Here is an 18,588-nt window from a genome sequence, read left to right as displayed (position 1 = left end):
TTCCATAACGTTCCTGTATGTTCTTGAACAGACTTTGAGGTAAGTTTGGTGGGTGTGGCTTGAAGCAATGAGTGACGTATTTAAAGAGCAGTGGCCATGCTGACAGCGTGCCCCAACCCACAACAAACCCCTCCCCGTTTTTCAACTGTTTTTTCAGTAGAGCATCTTTTTTGGTTGAATTGAACGTTCCAGAACATACCAAATGAACGTAGCCCTGGATACCTTTAGATAAAAAAATAAACAGGTTTGGCTCGAGATTACACCTCTACAGTGACCTCCACTAATATTGGCACCCTCAGTAAAAAAGAAATGAGCAAAACGGGCTGTGCATTTGTTTTATTTTCTGCTCATCGTCTTGGTCATTCATTCAAAATATTCACAAAAACTTGACCATTGGGGGAACTCCACAATATTTCTGAGCTCATATTCTATAAGAGGTTCAGGAACTCAGTAGAACATTTGAGGTGAAGGTACTCTGTTCCGGAGAGCTCCTCCCAAATCAATCTTCACAACTACACATTTGTTTTGATCACGGTACATTTTGGGATTCCTCCGACGCCATTTGCCAATGTGGAGTGGAGAAGAAAACTTTCTTGCATTTCCGTCCACTTTCCTTCTCCTCGCCGCCTCTCCTCAATTACGATTTCATCCTTATTCATTAGCAGTCGAGGAGATGAGGGTGGAGAGGACGGAGGAGAGGAGGCGAGGAGAGGAGGGAGGCGGGGCCGAGGAGAGGACAGAGGAGTCAAGGAGAGAACGGAGGAGAGGACAGATGAGGAGAGGAAAAGAAGAGGAGGGAGGAAAGGAAAGGAGGAGAGGGAACAGATGAGAGGAGAGGACGGAGGAGAGAAGAGGATGCGAGGAGATGAGCAGGAGAGGAGGGAGGAGGTTCTCCCATTATATGTACAGGGAAATAACATTGGTTACATCCCAATCATTGGCCACGCTTCCTCCCATAGTGATTTGAAACTAAAATGGTATAACAAATATGGTGGAAACTTCCTCTTGAGTGAAGCCCAGTGGTGTATATACTATAGTGGTTCTCAACCTTTTTTGGTTACTGTACCACCAACTACATTTTTCTCTGCCCGAGGTACCCCTGAAGTACCCCCGAAGTACCCCTGAAGTACCCCTGAAGTACCCCCAAAGTACCCTCGAAGTACCCCTGAAGTACTTTCTCATGTGCCCTTAAGGCCGTTCCGTTCTGCCAGTCACATTCTGTTAAAGGTTCCCTAAGCACACACATCCCTGGGTTGCTCCTCTTTTCAGTACGCTGAAGCTAGTGACTGGAACGAGCTGCAACAAACACTCAAACTGGACAGTTTTATCTTAATCTCTTCATTCAAAGACTCCATCATGGCCACTCTTACTGACAGTTGTGGCTGCTTTGTGTGATGTATTGTTGTCTCTACCTTCTTGCCCTTTGTTCTGTTGTCTGTGCCCAATAATGTCCGTACCATGTTTTGTGCTGCTGCCATGTTGTTGTCATGTTGTGTTGCTACCATGTCTTTGTCATGTTGTGTTGCTACCATGCTGTGTTGTCATGTGTTGCTGCCTTACTGTGTTGTCTTTGGTCTCTCTTTATGTAGTGTTGTGTTGTCTCTCTTGTCGTCATCTCTGTTTTGTCCTATATTTATATTTGATTTATTTTTAATCCCAGACCCCCATCAAGGGCAGGAGGCCTTTTGCCTTCTGGTAGGCCATCATTGTAAATAATAATTTGTTCATAACTGACTTGCCTAGTTAAATAAAGGTTAAAAAAAAATATTTAAAAAATGGCAGTAGGCCTATGGCCTGAAATATCATAAGGCGTCCGCAGGCTTCCCATCCGAAACAGTTCATGCATATATTATCACTACATTTTGTACCCCCTGTGGATAGGCCAAGTTACCCCCTAATACCCTGGGTTGAGAACCACAGGTCTACCCCATGCCTCCACCAATCCAATACTTTTAGAAGTAGTAAACTCAATATAAACTCGACTCAACTTGAAAGATCATCAAACTAAAATTGTAAAGAGCATCTAATTTCATATTGTAATACAATGACGTTTCTAATTCTCCCTGATTATTAAATTGGTTAGTTGAACATGATCCTGATCATTTGAATGAGAAGACAACAGCTTACCATTTAAAACGTCTGAAAATAAACACATATATATGTATATATTGTTCCTGACTTTATATTTGATTTAAGTCATTGGAATTGTTGGGTTTATTCTAGACAGCATTATAAACTATAATTATAAACTGTGGTTCAGTACAGCGCGAACCTAACGTAGCAGACATAAGAGAAACACGTTTTTCTTCTAGAAGGTATGCAGCTTTTGTCAAAGGGGACTTTTCGTAGCAGGTTTAGAAGTTATGCAACAGGTTAGGAGTATTAACCTGTAGCACACGCTCCAGCAGGTATATCTCTGGTCACCCCCAAAACCAATTATTTCTTTGGCCGCCTCTCCTTCCAGTTCTCTGCTGCCAGTGACTGGAACGAACTGCAAAAATCTCTGAAACTGGAAACACTTATCTCCCTCACTAGCTTTAAGCACCAACTGTCAGAGCATCTTACAGATTACTGCACCTGTACATAGCCCACCTATGATTTAGCCCAAACAACTACCTATTTCCCAACTGTATTTAATTAATTTATTTATTTTGCTCCTTTGCACCCCATTATTTTTATTTCTACTTTGCACATTCTTCCATTGCAAAACTACCATTCCAGTGTTTTATTTGCTATAATGTATTTACTTTGCCACTATGGCCTTTTTTGCCTTTACCTCCCTTATCTCACCTCATTTGCTCACATTGTATATAGCCTTGTTTATACTGTATTATTGACTGTATGTTTGTTTTACTCCATGTGTAACTCTGTGTCGTTGTATCTGTCGAACTGCTTTGCTTTATCTTGGCCAGGTCGCAATTGTAAATGAGAACTTGTTCTCAACTTGCCTACCTGGTTAAATAAAGGTGAAATAAAACAAATAAAAAAATTAACGTAGCAGTTCGGGATAATTAGGTTAAGGTTAGGAAAAGGGTTAGGGAAAACGTACAAAACAAAATCTACTTTTGACTTTTAAACTTTGACAAAAGCTGTATCCCATGTAGTTTACCAAGTACAGTTCCAAGGCTGGAAGTAATATCAAATACTAAGCAGTAGGTGGAAGCATAACAAAAGGGACAAGTTCCCGGAAGTTCCACAGACGACGACGAAGAAGAAGAAGACCGGAAGCAGAGACTAACCAACTGCGCAGGCGTAAACCACGTACCCGATCTCTCGCAGCATCGCGCTGTTTTGGCCCTATGCTAGCTGTTGCCTGATCAGTGGTGTGTGTCAAGTCATACACACTGAGGTTGTGATTGGGAAGGCATAGCCGTGGAGAAAGAAAAGGGGGCCACCCTAGACACCCCGCGACGACATGGCCGGGCAACAGTTTCAGTACGATGACAGCGGCAACACATTTTTCTACTTTCTAACGTCCTTTGTTGGACTCATCGTTATCCCAGCCACATATTACCTCTGGCCCCGAGATCAGAATGCTGGTAAGGCCCCGATGTATATACGACAAGATAGCATCACCTAGCTTAGCATGCTAAAGCTGGTTAGTTAGCTAAAGTATGCTGTGTGATGGGTGATGGGTGAAGTTAGCTAGCCTGCTAACTAACAAATTCGATTAGCCAGTTCTGAGACGGACCACCACTAGTTATAGAGTTTTTATTTTGCCAGCCAACTCTGTTTGCCAGCTAGCTACATTCGCATGTAGTAGTTAACTAGCTGGCTGAAATACACATAACAACAAGTAGTTAACTGACGACTCGGCACTGCTATGGGGGGTTGCTATGAAGCGTCATGCCCAATCTCTCTGCGTTGGTGTTTACATAACTAACAGCTAGCTACGAGTTAGCCAACCAATATGACTGGCTAACTTTTTATTTTATTTATTAGTATTTATTTCATTGGATACTATATCAGTGCCAATAACACTTAACTAGCTAGTATTTGTCGTTCAACGTTAAGTTTGTCTGGTGAGTTAGCCAGCTGGCTGCGTCAGTTAGCTATATAACAAACTTAACTAGTTAGCTGAATGTTACGTTTGTCGTTCAGCGTTAAGTTTGTTTCGACGTTCGTTACGTGTGCTGCTGGTCACGTTAGCCAGCTGGTGCTGCTGGTCACGTTCAGTTAGCTGGTACGTTACGTTCGTTACGTGTGCTGCAAATGGTCGTGTGCTGCTGGTCAGCTACGTGTGCTGCTGGTAACTTTAGCTAGCTAGTTAACGGGCTACTCTGAATGTTACGTCGTCTGGCAAAATACTCTTTGCGACGTTCGTTACGTGTGCTGCTGGTCACGTTAGCCGACGTTTGTTACGTGTGCTGCTGGTCACGTTAGCCGACGTTTGTTACGTGTGCTGCTGGTCACGTTAGCCGACGTTCGTGGGTGTTGGTAGCTAGCTACCTATAGCTATACTTGCTAGCTAACTAACTTGTATTTATTTAGTCACTTGATTGATAACTAAGTAAAGCATTGGAAGGTTTTTGATATGGCCGTGAGGTTGAATTCATAAAGAAACATGTTTACCCTAGTATTGTAGCTATACCGTCACAGCTGTCTGTTATGCTAACGTTACCCGTGAAGTAGCGGACTAAACTCCACGGTGAATGACGTTTCTGAGGTATTTCATCAACATTGTGGAGCCGAGACCGGGCGAACTTGCTCCTACCACATCGATTCGCCCAAGGTCAATCCCTTACAATTAAATATGAAATGCCCATTCTTTGTGCCATTCTTTGCTGCTGAAATTAATACATTTTTTCAATAAACGGTAATCAAACAGCACCCCCAAATGTTTCCTTGTTGAGATTCAATTGGCATATGCACATTAGGTAAAGGGATTCCACAAAGCCTGGTCTCAGCTCCACACGATTGGTGACGTTTGTTATGAACTTCCTTCTCCGTGGAATGTTAGTCTGCTACCCAGGAAAACAGTTTAGCCCCCCTGTATCCGTTTGACAACGTCGTATCAGATTATATTCATCGATGGCTACACCTAATGTCAGAATTGAAAGTACCAGACTCCATGTACATCTAGATAGATGACCTGTATGTTTGGGCAAAGAAGAGTCTACTACTTGCAGACTAGCCTAGGCAGCAGGGGCATAGGCCAGGGTGGACACAGGCCCACCAACTGGGGAGCCAGGTCCTGCCAGGCCCACCCAATCAGATTGAGAAAAAGCAAAACAAATAATTATATTATTAATATTATTATTACAAATGTTGTCCCATCCATATCCCTGCAGGCCCTCCCACAAACTAATTTCTGGCTATGCCCCTGCTAGGCTGCCAATATTGTACAGTAGGTAAGCTCCCAAAATAAACCATATTGCTGGATTTGATATAGACGCATGTAGGGCTGACCTCGAGATTTCTTTAGTAAAAAAATAAAGAATGGTGTGCAAAGACACCTGTCTGAGTGGTTCCTGTCTGAGTGGACTGATCCATTGTGAAGGCTGTGGGGATGGCTCAGTCCATCACGCTAAGACACCTGTCTGATTGATTCCTGTCTGAGTGGACTGATCCATTGTGAAGGCTGTGGGGATGGCTCAGTCCATCACGCTAAGTAAGACACCTGTCTGATTGGTTCCTGTCTGAGTGGACTGATCCATTGTGGAGTCTGTGGGGATGGCTCAGTCCATCACGCTAAGTAAGACACCTGTCTGAGTGGTTCCTGTCTGAGTGGACTGATCCATTGTGAAGGCTGTGGGGATGGCTCAGTCCATCACGCTAAGACACCTGTCTGATTGATTCCTGTCTGAGTGGACTGATCCATTGTGAAGGCTGTGGGGATGGCTCAGTCCATCACGCTAAGTAAGACACCTGTCTGATTGGTTCCTGTCTGAGTGGACTGATCCATTGTGGAGTCTGTGGGGATGGCTCAGTCCATCACGCTAAGTAAGACACCTGTCTGATTGGTTCCTGTCTGAGTGGACTGATCCATTGTGGAGTCTGTGGGGATGGCTCAGTCCATCACGCTAAGACACCTGTCTGATTGGTTCCTGTCTGAGTGGACTGATCCATTGTGGAGTCTGTGGGGATGGCTCAGTCCATCATGCTAAGACACCTGTCTGATTGGTTCCTGTCTGAGTGGACTGATCCATTGTGAAGGCTGTGGGGATGGCTCAGTCCATCACTCTAAGACATGTGCTACTGATATTGTATATGATTAAGGACAATAAAATATATATACTTTTATAACAAATGCACTTTCTCCTGTGTTTGATAGCAGTCGCTGTCTGCAGTTCAGAAACATCAGTCCACTGTTGAATTGGCAACTTTTCCTAGTACAGTTAACCAGCATATTGTGGTTGAGAACGATGTGGTGGAGGCAGCAGTGGAGTTAGGGGAGGAGAAAACAGCTGTTGCCTCAATTGTCAGGCGAGATGAAACCACAACTTTAATTAGGTCTGTAATCAATAGCTGAACTGTTAAATGTGCCTGGCTTTATAAATCATATATCTACAGAAATAAGACAGTTCTTGCCTGTTCCAGTGTTTAATAGCCTGCTAATTCCATGAGCTCCAAGCCTCACGCAACAGCAGAATGTCAGATAAATAATTTCACATTTTTGCTATTTTTAATAGTGATGCACCGATATGACATTTTGGCTGATACCAATATCGCGATAGTGTCAACACATCGTTAGTGGCCGGTGGTGCTACTGATAGTAGTGGAGGTGCTGATAGTAGTGGTGGTGCTACTGATAGTAGTGGTGGTGTTACTGATAGTAGTGGTGGTGCTACTGATAGTAGTGGTGGTGCTACTGATAGTAGTAGTGGTGGTGCTACTGATAGTAGTAGTGGTGGTGCTACTGATAGTAGTAGTGGTAGTAGTGGTGGTGCTACTGATAGTAGTAGTGGTGGTGCTACTGATAGTAGTAGTGGTGGTGCTACTGATAGTAGTAGTGGTGGTGCTACTGATAGTAGTAGTGGTGGTGCTACTGATAGTAGTAGTGGTGGTGCTACTGATAGTAGTAGTGGTGGTGCTACTGATAGTAGTAGTGGTGGTGCTACTGATAGTAGTAGTGGTGGTGCTACTGATAGTAGTAGTGGTGGTGCTACTGATAGTAGTAGTGGTGGTGCTACTGATAGTAGTAGTGGTGGTGCTACTGTATACTGTAGTAGTGGTGGTGCTACTGATAGTAGTAGTGGTGGTGCTACTGATAGTAGTAGTGGTGGTGCTACTGATAGTAGTAGTGGTGGTGCTACTGATAGTAGTAGTGGTGGTGCTACTGATAGTAGTAGTGGTGGTGCTACTGATAGTAGTAGTGGTGGTGCTACTGATAGTAGTAGTGGTGGTGCTACTGATAGTAGTAGTGGTGGTGCTACTGATAGTAGTAGTGGTGGTGCTGCTGATAGTAGTGGTGGTGCTACTGATAGTAGTGGTGGTGCTACTGATAGTAGTGGTGGTGCTACTGAGTGGTGGTACTGATAGTAGTGGTGGTGCTGCTGATAGTAGTGGTGGTGCTGCTGATAGTAGTGGTGGTGCTGCTGATAGTAGTGGTGGTGCTACTGATAGTAGTGGTGGTGCTACTGATAGTAGTGGTGGTGCTACTGATAGTAGTGGTGGTGCTACTGATAGTAGTGGTGGTGCTACTGATAGTAGTAGTGGTGGTGCTACTGATATAGTAGTGGTGGTGCTACTGATAGTAGTGGTGGTGCTGCTGATAGTAGTGGTGGTGCTGCTGATATTAGTGGTGGTGCTGCTGATAGTAGTGGTGGTGCTGCTGATAGTAGTGGTGGTGCTACTGTAGTGGTGGTGCTGCTGATAGTAGTGGTGGTGCTGCTGATAGTAGTGGTGGTGCTGCTGAGTAGTAGTGGTGGTGCTGCTGATAGTAGTAGTGGTGGTGCTGCTGATAGTAGTGGTGGTGCTGCTGATAGTAGTGGTGGTGCTGATATAGTAGTGGTGGTGCTGATAGTAGTGGTGGTGCTGTGGTGGTGCTGCTGAGTAGTAGTGGTGGTGCTGCTGATAGTAGTGGTGGTGCTGCTGATAGTAGTGGTGGTGCTGCTGATAGTAGTGGTGGTGCTGCTGATAGTAGTGGTGGTGCTGCTGATAGTAGTGGTGGTGCTGCTGATAGTAGTGGTGCTACTGATAGTAGTGGTGCTACTGATAGTAGTGGTGGTGCTGCTGATAGTAGTGGTGGTGCTGCTGATAGTAGTGGTGGTGCTGCTGATAGTAGTGGTGGTGCTGCTGATAGTAGTGGTGGTGCTGCTGATAGTAGTGGTGGTGCTGCTGATAGTAGTGGTGCTGCTGCTGATAGTAGTGGTGCTGCTGCTGATAGTAGTGGTGGTGCTGCTGATAGTAGTGGTGGTGCTGCTGTGTAGTGGTGCTGCTGATAGTAGTGGTGGTGCTGCTGATAGTAGTGGTGGTGCTGCTGATAGTAGTGGTGGTGCTGCTGATAGTAGTGGTGGTGCTGCTGATAGTAGTGGTGGTGCTGCTGATAGTAGTGGTGGTGCTGCTGATAGTAGTAGTGGTGGTGCTGCTGATAGTAGTAGTGGTGGTGCTGCTGATAGTAGTAGTGGTGGTGCTGCTGATAGTAGTAGTGGTGGTGCTGCTGATAGTAGTGGTGGTGCTGCTGATAGTAGTGGTGGTGCTGCTGATAGTAGTGGTGGTGCTACTGATAGTAGTGGTGGTGCTACTGATAGTAGTGGTGGTGCTACTGATAGTAGTGGTGCTGCTGATTGTAGTGGTGCTGCTGATTGTAGTGGTGCTGCTGATTGTAGTGGTGCTGCTGATTGTAGTGGTGCTGCTGATTGTAGTGGTGCTGCTGATTGTAGTGGTGCTGCTGATTGTAGTGGTGCTGCTACTGATAGTAGTGGTGCTGCTGATAGTAGTGGTGGTGCTGCTGATAGTAGTGGTGGTGCTGCTGATAGTAGTGGTGCTGCTGATAGTAGTGGTGCTGCTGATAGTAGTGGTGGTGCTGCTGATAGTAGTGGTGGTGCTGCTGATAGTAGTGGTGCTGCTGATAGTAGTAGTGGTGCTACTGATAGTAGTAGTGGTGCTACTGATAGTAGTGGTGCTGCTGCTGATAGTAGTGGTGCTGCTGCTGATAGTTGTGGTGCTGCTGCTGATAGTAGTGGTGGTGCTGCTGATAGTAGTGGTGGTGCTGCTGATAGTAGTGGTGGTGCTGCTGATAGTAGTGGTTTTGCTGCTGATAGTAGTGGTGGTGCTACTGATAGTAGTGGTGGTGCTACTGATAGTAGTGGTGCTGCTTATAGTAGTGGTGGTGCTGCTGATAGTAGTGGTGGTGCTGCTGATAGTAGTGGTGGTGCTGCTGATAGTAGTAGTAGTGGTGCTACTGATAGTAGTGGTGGTGCTACTGAGTAGTGGTGCTACTGATAGTAGTGGTGGTGCTGCTGATAGTAGTGGTGGTGCTGCTGATAGTAGTGGTGGTGCTGCTGATAGTAGTGGTGGTGCTGCTGATAGTAGTGGTGGTGCTGCTGATAGTAGTGGTGGTGCTGCTGATAGTAGTGGTGGTGCTGCTGATAGTAGTGGTGCTGCTGCTGATAGTAGTGGTGCTGCTGCTGATAGTAGTGGTGCTGCTGCTGATAGTAGTGGTGCTGCTGCTGATAGTTGTGGTGCTGCTGCTGATAGTTGTGGTGCTGCTGCTGATAGTAGTGGTGGTGCTGCTGATAGTAGTGGTTTTGCTGCTGATAGTAGTGGTGGTGCTGCTGATAGTAGTGGTTTTGCTGCTGATAGTAGTGGTTTTGCTGCTGATAGTAGTGGTGCTGCTGATAGTAGTGGTGGTGCTGCTGATAGTAGTGGTTTTGCTGCTGATAGTAGTGGTTTTGCTGCTGATAGTAGTGGTGCTGCTGATAGTAGTGGTGGTGCTGCTGATAGTAGTGGTGGTGCTGCTGATAGTAGTGGTTTTGCTGCTGATAGTAGTGGTGCTGCTGATAGTAGTGGTGGAGCTTGGCACGTGCAAACTTAGAACACACAACATTATATAATGGAAGTAGTAATAAGTAGTGGTTTTGCTGCTGATAGTAGTGGTGCTGCTGATAGTAGTGGTGGTGCTACTGATAGTAGTGGTGGTGCTACTGATAGTAGTGGTGGTGCTACTGATAGTAGTGGTGGTGCTACTGATAGTAGTGGTGGTGCTACTGATAGTAGTGGTGGTGCTACTGATAGTAGTGGTGGTGCTACTGATAGTAGTGGTGGTGCTGATAGTAGTGGTGGTGCTACTGATAGTAGTGGTGGTGCTACTGATAGTAGTGGTGGTGCTGCTGATAGTAGTGGTGGTGCTGATAGTAGTGGTGGTGCTGATAGTAGTGGTGGTGCTGCTGATAGTAGTGGTGGTGCTGATAGTAGTGGTGGTGTTGCTGATAGTAGTGGTGGTGCTGATAGTAGTGGTGGTGCTGATAGTAACATTATATAATGGAAGTGTTATTTTACTTTTTTAGAAGCTTATTCATTATTATTATTATATAAATAGTGTTATTTGACGAGTATCTTTTAAGACACGCAAAGACCCAAACGGTGTTCCATAGTCTGTATGTCATGAAGCTAATAGCAGTGACACTAGTACTGGATAACTCCTGTAGGGCAACATCTGAACAATAGCGCACTTGGTAGTGTGTACCGGTGCTCGACCAGTCGGTGAAAAGCCAACATCACCCACGACAGAGAACGGTTGATCATCAAGGGCATTGAATTCATTGGTGTTAATGGATTTCACCGTTGAGTTGTCTCTCTGAAATGATCTTACTCCTTCAAATGACTGCTGGACATGTTGACAGCTCGATCCACACAGCAGACATTGTGGGCGAGGTTAGGGATGCTGTGTTGAACGTGAAGCGCCAAATTTGACATTTCTCATTACGTCATGTGCCTACGTTATATAGGTATGCACGGTAGCTTTGACAGCGGTTGTTAACATTGGTGTTAAACTAGACATCGGGCCGATACCGATGTTGGCATTTTTAGCTAATATCGTCCAATTCCAATATGTTCACCGATATATCGTGCATCACAACTTTTTAAATATTTGCGATACTGTTATCAAAGTTTCATTAGAACAGCCTCTCTGGTATTAATTTAGACTTAGTATAGAACCACCATGTCATTATCATTAGTAGTATAGAACCACCATGTCATTATCATTAGTAGACTTAGTATAGAACCACCATGTCATTATCATTAGTAGACTTAGTATAGAACCACCATGTCATTATCATTAGTAGACTTAGTATAGAACCACCATGTCATTATCATTAGTAGACTTAGTATAGAACCACCATGTCATTATCATTAGTAGTATAGAACCACCATGTCATTATCATTAGTAGTATAGAACCACCATGTCATTATCATTAGTAGACTTAGTATAGAACCACCATGTCATTATCATTAGTAGACTTAGTATAGAACCACCATGTCATTATCATTAGTAGACTTAGTATAGAACCACCATGTCATTATCATTAGTAGACTTAGTATAGAACCACCATGTCATTATCATTAGTAGACTTAGTATAGAACCACCATGTCATTATCATTAGTAGACTTAGTATAGAACCACCATGTCATTATCATTAGTAGACTTAGTATAGAACCACCATGTCATTATCATTGGTAGACTTAGTATAGAACCAATATGTCATTATCATTCGTAGTATAGAACCACCGTGTCATTATCATTAGTAGTATAGAACCACCATGTCATTATCATTAGTAGACTTAGTATAGAACCACCATGTCATTATCATTAGTAGACTTAGTATAGAACCACCATGTCATTATCATTAGTAGACTTAGTATAGAACCACCATGTCATTATCATTATTAGACTTAGTATAGAACCACCATGTCATTATCATTGGTAGACTTAGTATAGAACCAATATGTCATTATCATTCGTAGTATAGAACCACCGTGTCATTATCATTAGTAGTATAGAACCACCATGTCATTATCATTAGTAGACTTAGTATAGAACCACCATGTCATTATCATTAGTAGACTTAGTATAGAACCACCATGTCATTATCATTAGTAGACTTAGTATAGAACCACCATGTCATTATCATTATTAGACTTAGTATAGAACCACCATGTCATTATCATTGGTAGACTTAGTATAGAACCAATATGTCATTATCATTCGTAGTATAGAACCACCGTGTCATTATCATTAGTAGACTTAGTATAGAACCACCATGTCATTATCATTGGTAGACTTAGTATAGAACCAATATGTCATTATCATTCGTAGTATAGAACCACCGTGTCATTATCATTAGTAGTATAGAACCACCGTGTCATTATCATTAGTAGTATAGAACCACCGTGTCATTATCATTAGTAGTATAGAACCACCATGTCATTATCATTAGTAGTATAGAACCACCATGTCATTATCATTAGTAGACTTAGTATAGAACCACCATGTCATTATCATTAGTAGACTTAGTATAGAACCACCATGTCATTATCATTAGTAGACTTAGTATAGAACCACCATGTCATTATCATTATTAGACTTAGTATAGAACCACCATGTCATTATCATTGGTAGACTTAGTATAGAACCAATATGTCATTATCATTCGTAGTATAGAACCACCGTGTCATTATCATTAGTAGACTTAGTATAGAACCACCATGTCATTATCATTATTAGACTTAGTATAGAACCACCATGTCATTATCATTGGTAGACTTAGTATAGAACCAATATGTCATTATCATTCGTAGTATAGAACCACCGTGTCATTATCATTAGTAGTATAGAACCACCGTGTCATTATCATTAGTAGTATAGAACCAATATGTCATTATCATTAGTAGTATAGAACCACCATGTCATTATCATTAGTAGTATAGAACCACCATGTCATTATCATTAGTAGTATAGAACCACCATGTCATTATCATTAGTAGTATAGAACCACCGTGTCATTATCATTAGTAGTATAGAACCACCGTGTCATTATCATTAGTAGTATAGAACCACCATGTCATTATCATTAGTAGTATAGAACCACCGTGTCATTATCATTAGTAGACTTAGTATAGAACCAATATGTCATTATCATTAGTAGACTTAGTATAGAACCACCATGACATTATCATTAGTAGACTTAGTATAGAACCACCATGACATTATCATTAGTAATAATAATAATAATAATAATATAATATATGCCATTTAGCAGACGCTTTTATCCAAAGCGACTTACAGTCATGTGTGCATACATTCTACATATGGGTGGTCCCGGGGATCGAACCCCCTACCCTGGCGTTACAAGCGCCATGCTCTACCAACTGAGCTACAGAAGGACCAGTAGACTTAGTATAGAACCAATATGTCATTATCATTAGTAGTATAGAACCAATATGTCATTATCATTAGTAGTATAGAACCACCATGTCATTATCATTAGTAGTATAGAACCACCGTGTCATTATCATTAGTAGTATAGAACCACCATGTCATTATCATTAGTAGTATAGAACCACCATGTCATTATCATTAGTAGTATAGAACCACCATGTCATTATCATTAGTAGTATAGAACCAATATGTCATTATCATTAGTAGTATAGAACCACCATGTCATTATCATTAGTAGTATAGAACCACCATGTCATTATCATTAGTAGTATAGAACCACCATGTCATTATCATTAGTAGTATAGAACCACCATGTCATTATCATTAGTAGTATAGAACCACCATGTCATTATCATTAGTAGTATAGAACCACCATGTCATTATCATTAGTAGTATAGAACCACCATGTCATTATCATTAGTAGTATAGAACCAATATGTCATTATCATTAGTAGACTTAGTATAGAACCACCATGTCATTATCATTAGTAGACTTAGTATAGAACCACCATGTCATTATCATTAGTAGTATAGAACCAATATGTCATTAACATTAGTAGACTTAGTATAGAACCACCATGTCATTAACATTAGTAGACTTAGTATAGAACCACCATGTCATTATCATTAGTAGTATAGAACCAATATGTCATTATCATTAGTAGACTTAGTATAGAACCACCATGTCATTATCATTAGTAGACTTAGTATAGAACCACCATGTCATTAACATTAGTAGACTTAGTATAGAACCACCATGTCATTATCATTAGTAGTATAGAACCAATATGTCATTATCATTAGTAGATTAGTAGTCATTATCATTAGTATAGAACCACCATGTCATTATCATTAGTAGACTTAGTATAGAACCACCATGTCATTATCATTAGTAGACTTAGTATAGAACCACCATGTCATTATCATTAGTAGACTTAGTATAGAACCACCATGTCATTATCATTAGTAGACTTAGTATAGAACCAATATGTCATTATCATTAGTAGTATAGAACCACCATGTCATTAACATTAGTAGACTTAGTATAGAACCACCATGTCATTAACATTAGTAGACTTAGTATAGAACCACCATGTCATTAACATTAGTAGACTTAGTATAGAACCAATATGTCATTATCATTAGTAGACTTAGTATAGAACCAATATGTCATTATCATTAGTAGTATAGAACCACCGTGTCATTATCATTAGTAGACTTAGTATAGAACCAATATGTCATTATCATTAGTAGACTTAGTATAGAACCACCATGACATTATCATTAGTAGACTTAGTATAGAACCAATATGTCATTATCATTAGTAGTATAGAACCACCGTGTCATTATCATTAGTAGTATAGAACCAATATGTCATTATCATTAGTAGTATAGAACCAATATGTCATTATCATTAGTAGTATAGAACCAATATGTCATTATCATTAGTAGTATAGAACCACCATGTCATTATCATTAGTAGTATAGAACCACCATGTCATTATCATTAGTAGTATAGAACCACCGTGTCATTATCATTAGTAGACTTAGTATAGAACCACCATGTCATTAACATTAGTAGACTTAGTATAGAACCACCATGTCATTATCATTAGTAGTATAGAACCACCGTGTCATTATCATTAGTAGTATAGCACCACCATGTCATTATCATTAGTAGTATAGAACCACCGTGTCATTATCATTAGTAGACTTAGTATAGAACCAATTTCATTATCATTAGTAGTATAGAACCAATATGTCATTATCATTAGTAGACTTAGTATAGAACCAATTTCATTATCATTAGTAGACTTAGTATAGAACCAATATGTCATTATCATTAGTAGTATAGAACCACCATGTCATTAACATTAGTAGACTTAGTATAGAACCACCATGTCATTATCATTAGTAGACTTAGTATAGAACCGCCATGTCATTAACATTAGTAGACTTAGTATAGAACCACCATGTCATTAACATTAGTAGACTTAGTATAGAACCACCATGTCATTATCATTAGTAGTATAGAACCACCATGTCATTATCATTAGTAGACTTAGTATAGAACCAATATGTCATTATCATTAGTAGTATAGAACCACCATGTCATTAACATTAGTAGACTTAGTATAGAACCAATATGTCATTATCATTAGTAGTATAGAACCAATATGTCATTATCATTAGTAGACTTAGTATAGAACCAATATGTCATTATCATTAGTAGACTTAGTATAGAACCACCATGTCATTAACATTAGTAGACTTAGTATAGAACCACCATGTCATTATCATTAGTAGTATAGAACCAATATGTCATTATCATTAGTAGACTTAGTATAGAACCACCATGTCATTATCATTAGTAGACTTAGTATAGAACCACCATGTCATTAACATTAGTAGACTTAGTATAGAACCACCATGTCATTATCATTAGTAGTATAGAACCAATATGTCATTATCATTAGTAGACTTAGTATAGAACCACCATGTCATTATCATTAGTAGACTTAGTATAGAACCACCATGTCATTATCATTAGTAGACTTAGTATAGAACCACCATGTCATTATCATTAGTAGACTTAGTATAGAACCACCATGTCATTATCATTAGTAGACTTAGTATAGAACCACCATGTCATTATCATTAGTAGACTTAGTATAGAACCAATATGTCATTATCATTAGTAGTATAGAACCACCATGTCATTAACATTAGTAGACTTAGTATAGAACCACCATGTCATTAACATTAGTAGACTTAGTATAGAACCACCATGTCATTAACATTAGTAGACTTAGTATAGAACCAATATGTCATTATCATTAGTAGACTTAGTATAGAACCAATATGTCATTATCATTAGTAGTATAGAACCACCGTGTCATTATCATTAGTAGACTTAGTATAGAACCAATATGTCATTATCATTAGTAGACTTAGTATAGAACCACCATGACATTATCATTAGTAGACTTAGTATAGAACCAATATGTCATTATCATTAGTAGTATAGAACCACCGTGTCATTATCATTAGTAGTATAGAACCAATATGTCATTATCATTAGTAGTATAGAACCAATATGTCATTATCATTAGTAGTATAGAACCAATATGTCATTATCATTAGTAGTATAGAACCACCATGTCATTATCATTAGTAGTATAGAACCACCATGTCATTATCATTAGTAGTATAGAACCACCGTGTCATTATCATTAGTAGACTTAGTATAGAACCACCATGTCATTAACATTAGTAGACTTAGTATAGAACCACCATGTCATTATCATTAGTAGTATAGAACCACCGTGTCATTATCATTAGTAGTATAGCACCACCATGTCATTATCATTAGTAGTATAGAACCACCGTGTCATTATCATTAGTAGACTTAGTATAGAACCAATTTCATTATCATTAGTAGTATAGAACCAATATGTCATTATCATTAGTAGACTTAGTATAGAACCAATTTCATTATCATTAGTAGACTTAGTATAGAACCAATATGTCATTATCATTAGTAGTATAGAACCACCATGTCATTAACATTAGTAGACTTAGTATAGAACCACCATGTCATTATCATTAGTAGACTTAGTATAGAACCGCCATGTCATTAACATTAGTAGACTTAGTATAGAACCACCATGTCATTAACATTAGTAGACTTAGTATAGAACCACCATGTCATTATCATTAGTAGTATAGAACCACCATGTCATTATCATTAGTAGACTTAGTATAGAACCAATATGTCATTATCATTAGTAGTATAGAACCACCATGTCATTAACATTAGTAGACTTAGTATAGAACCAATATGTCATTATCATTAGTAGTATAGAACCAATATGTCATTATCATTAGTAGACTTAGTATAGAACCAATATGTCATTATCATTAGTAGACTTAGTATAGAACCACCATGTCATTATCATTAGTAGACTTAGTATAGAACCACCATGTCATTATCATTAGTAGACTTAGTATAGAACCACCGTGTCATTATCATTAGTAGTATAGAACCACCATGTCATTATCATTAGTAGACTTAGTATAGAACCACCGTGTCATTATCATTAGTAGTATAGAACCACCATGTCATTATCATTAGTAGACTTAGTATAGAACCAATATGTCATTATCATTAGTAGACTTAGTATAGAACCACCATGTCATTATCATTAGTAGACTTAGTATAGAACCACCGTGTCATTATCATTAGTAGTATAGCACCACCATGTCATTATCATTAGTAGTATAGAACCACCGTGTCATTATCATTAGTAGACTTAGTATAGAACCAATATGTCATTATCATTAGTAGTATAGAACCACCATGTCATTATCATTAGTAGTATAGAACCACCATGTCATTATCATTAGTAGTATAGAACAAATTTCATTATCATTAGTAGTATAGAACCAATATGTCATTATCATTAGTAGTATAGAACCACCATGTCATTATCATTAGTAGTATAGAACCACCATGTCATTATCATTAGTAGTATAGAACCACCATGTCATTATCATTAGTAGTATAGAACCACCGTGTCATTATCATTAGTAGTATAGAACCACCGTGTCATTATCATTAGTAGCCTTAGTATAGAACCACCATGTCATTATATTTAGTAGACTTAGTATAGCAGCCTTGTAGAACCACCATGACATTATCATTATTAGCCTTAGTATAGCAGCCTTGTAGAACCACCATGACATTATCATTATTAGCCTTAGTATAGAACCACCATGACATTATCATTAGTAGCCTTAGTATAGCAGCCTTGTATAACCACCATGACATTATCATTATTAGCCTTAGTATAGAACCACCATGACATTATCATTAGTAGCCTTAGTATAGCAGCCTTGTAGAACCACCATGACATTATCATTATTAGCCTTAGTATAGCAGCCTTGTAGAACCACCATGACATTATCATTATTAGCCTTAGTATAGAACCACCATGACATTATCATTAGTAGCCTTAGTATAGCAGCCTTGTATAACCACCATGACATTATCATTATTAGCCTTAGTATAGAACCACCATGACATTATCATTAGTAGCCTTAGTATAGCAGCCTTGTAGAACCACCATGACATTATCATTATTAGCCTTAGTATAGCAGCCTTGCAGAACCACCATGACATTATCATTATTAGCCTTAGTATA

The 18,588-nt window shown here is 39.8% G+C and overlaps 1 protein-coding gene across 1 annotated transcript in view; it reads left to right on the top strand.

Moving 5' to 3' along the window:
- Nucleotides 1-3,216: 3,216 nt before the first annotated feature.
- Nucleotides 3,217-18,588, top strand: part of sec63 (SEC63 homolog, protein translocation regulator) — a 58,129-nt gene continuing 42,757 nt past the window's right edge. The window contains exon 1 of the mRNA XM_046299214.1: nt 3,217-3,539. Coding sequence (XP_046155170.1) covers nt 3,416-3,539 — 124 coding nt within the window. The 5' untranslated portion in view covers nt 3,217-3,415. The remainder of the gene's footprint in view (nt 3,540-18,588) is intronic.

This window comes from Oncorhynchus gorbuscha, linkage group LG14, assembly GCF_021184085.1.
Source record: "Oncorhynchus gorbuscha isolate QuinsamMale2020 ecotype Even-year linkage group LG14, OgorEven_v1.0, whole genome shotgun sequence".
Taxonomy (NCBI): domain Eukaryota; kingdom Metazoa; phylum Chordata; class Actinopteri; order Salmoniformes; family Salmonidae; genus Oncorhynchus; species Oncorhynchus gorbuscha.
Note: the sequence above shows the minus strand (reverse complement) of the source record. Positions and strands in the feature narration are given on the sequence as shown.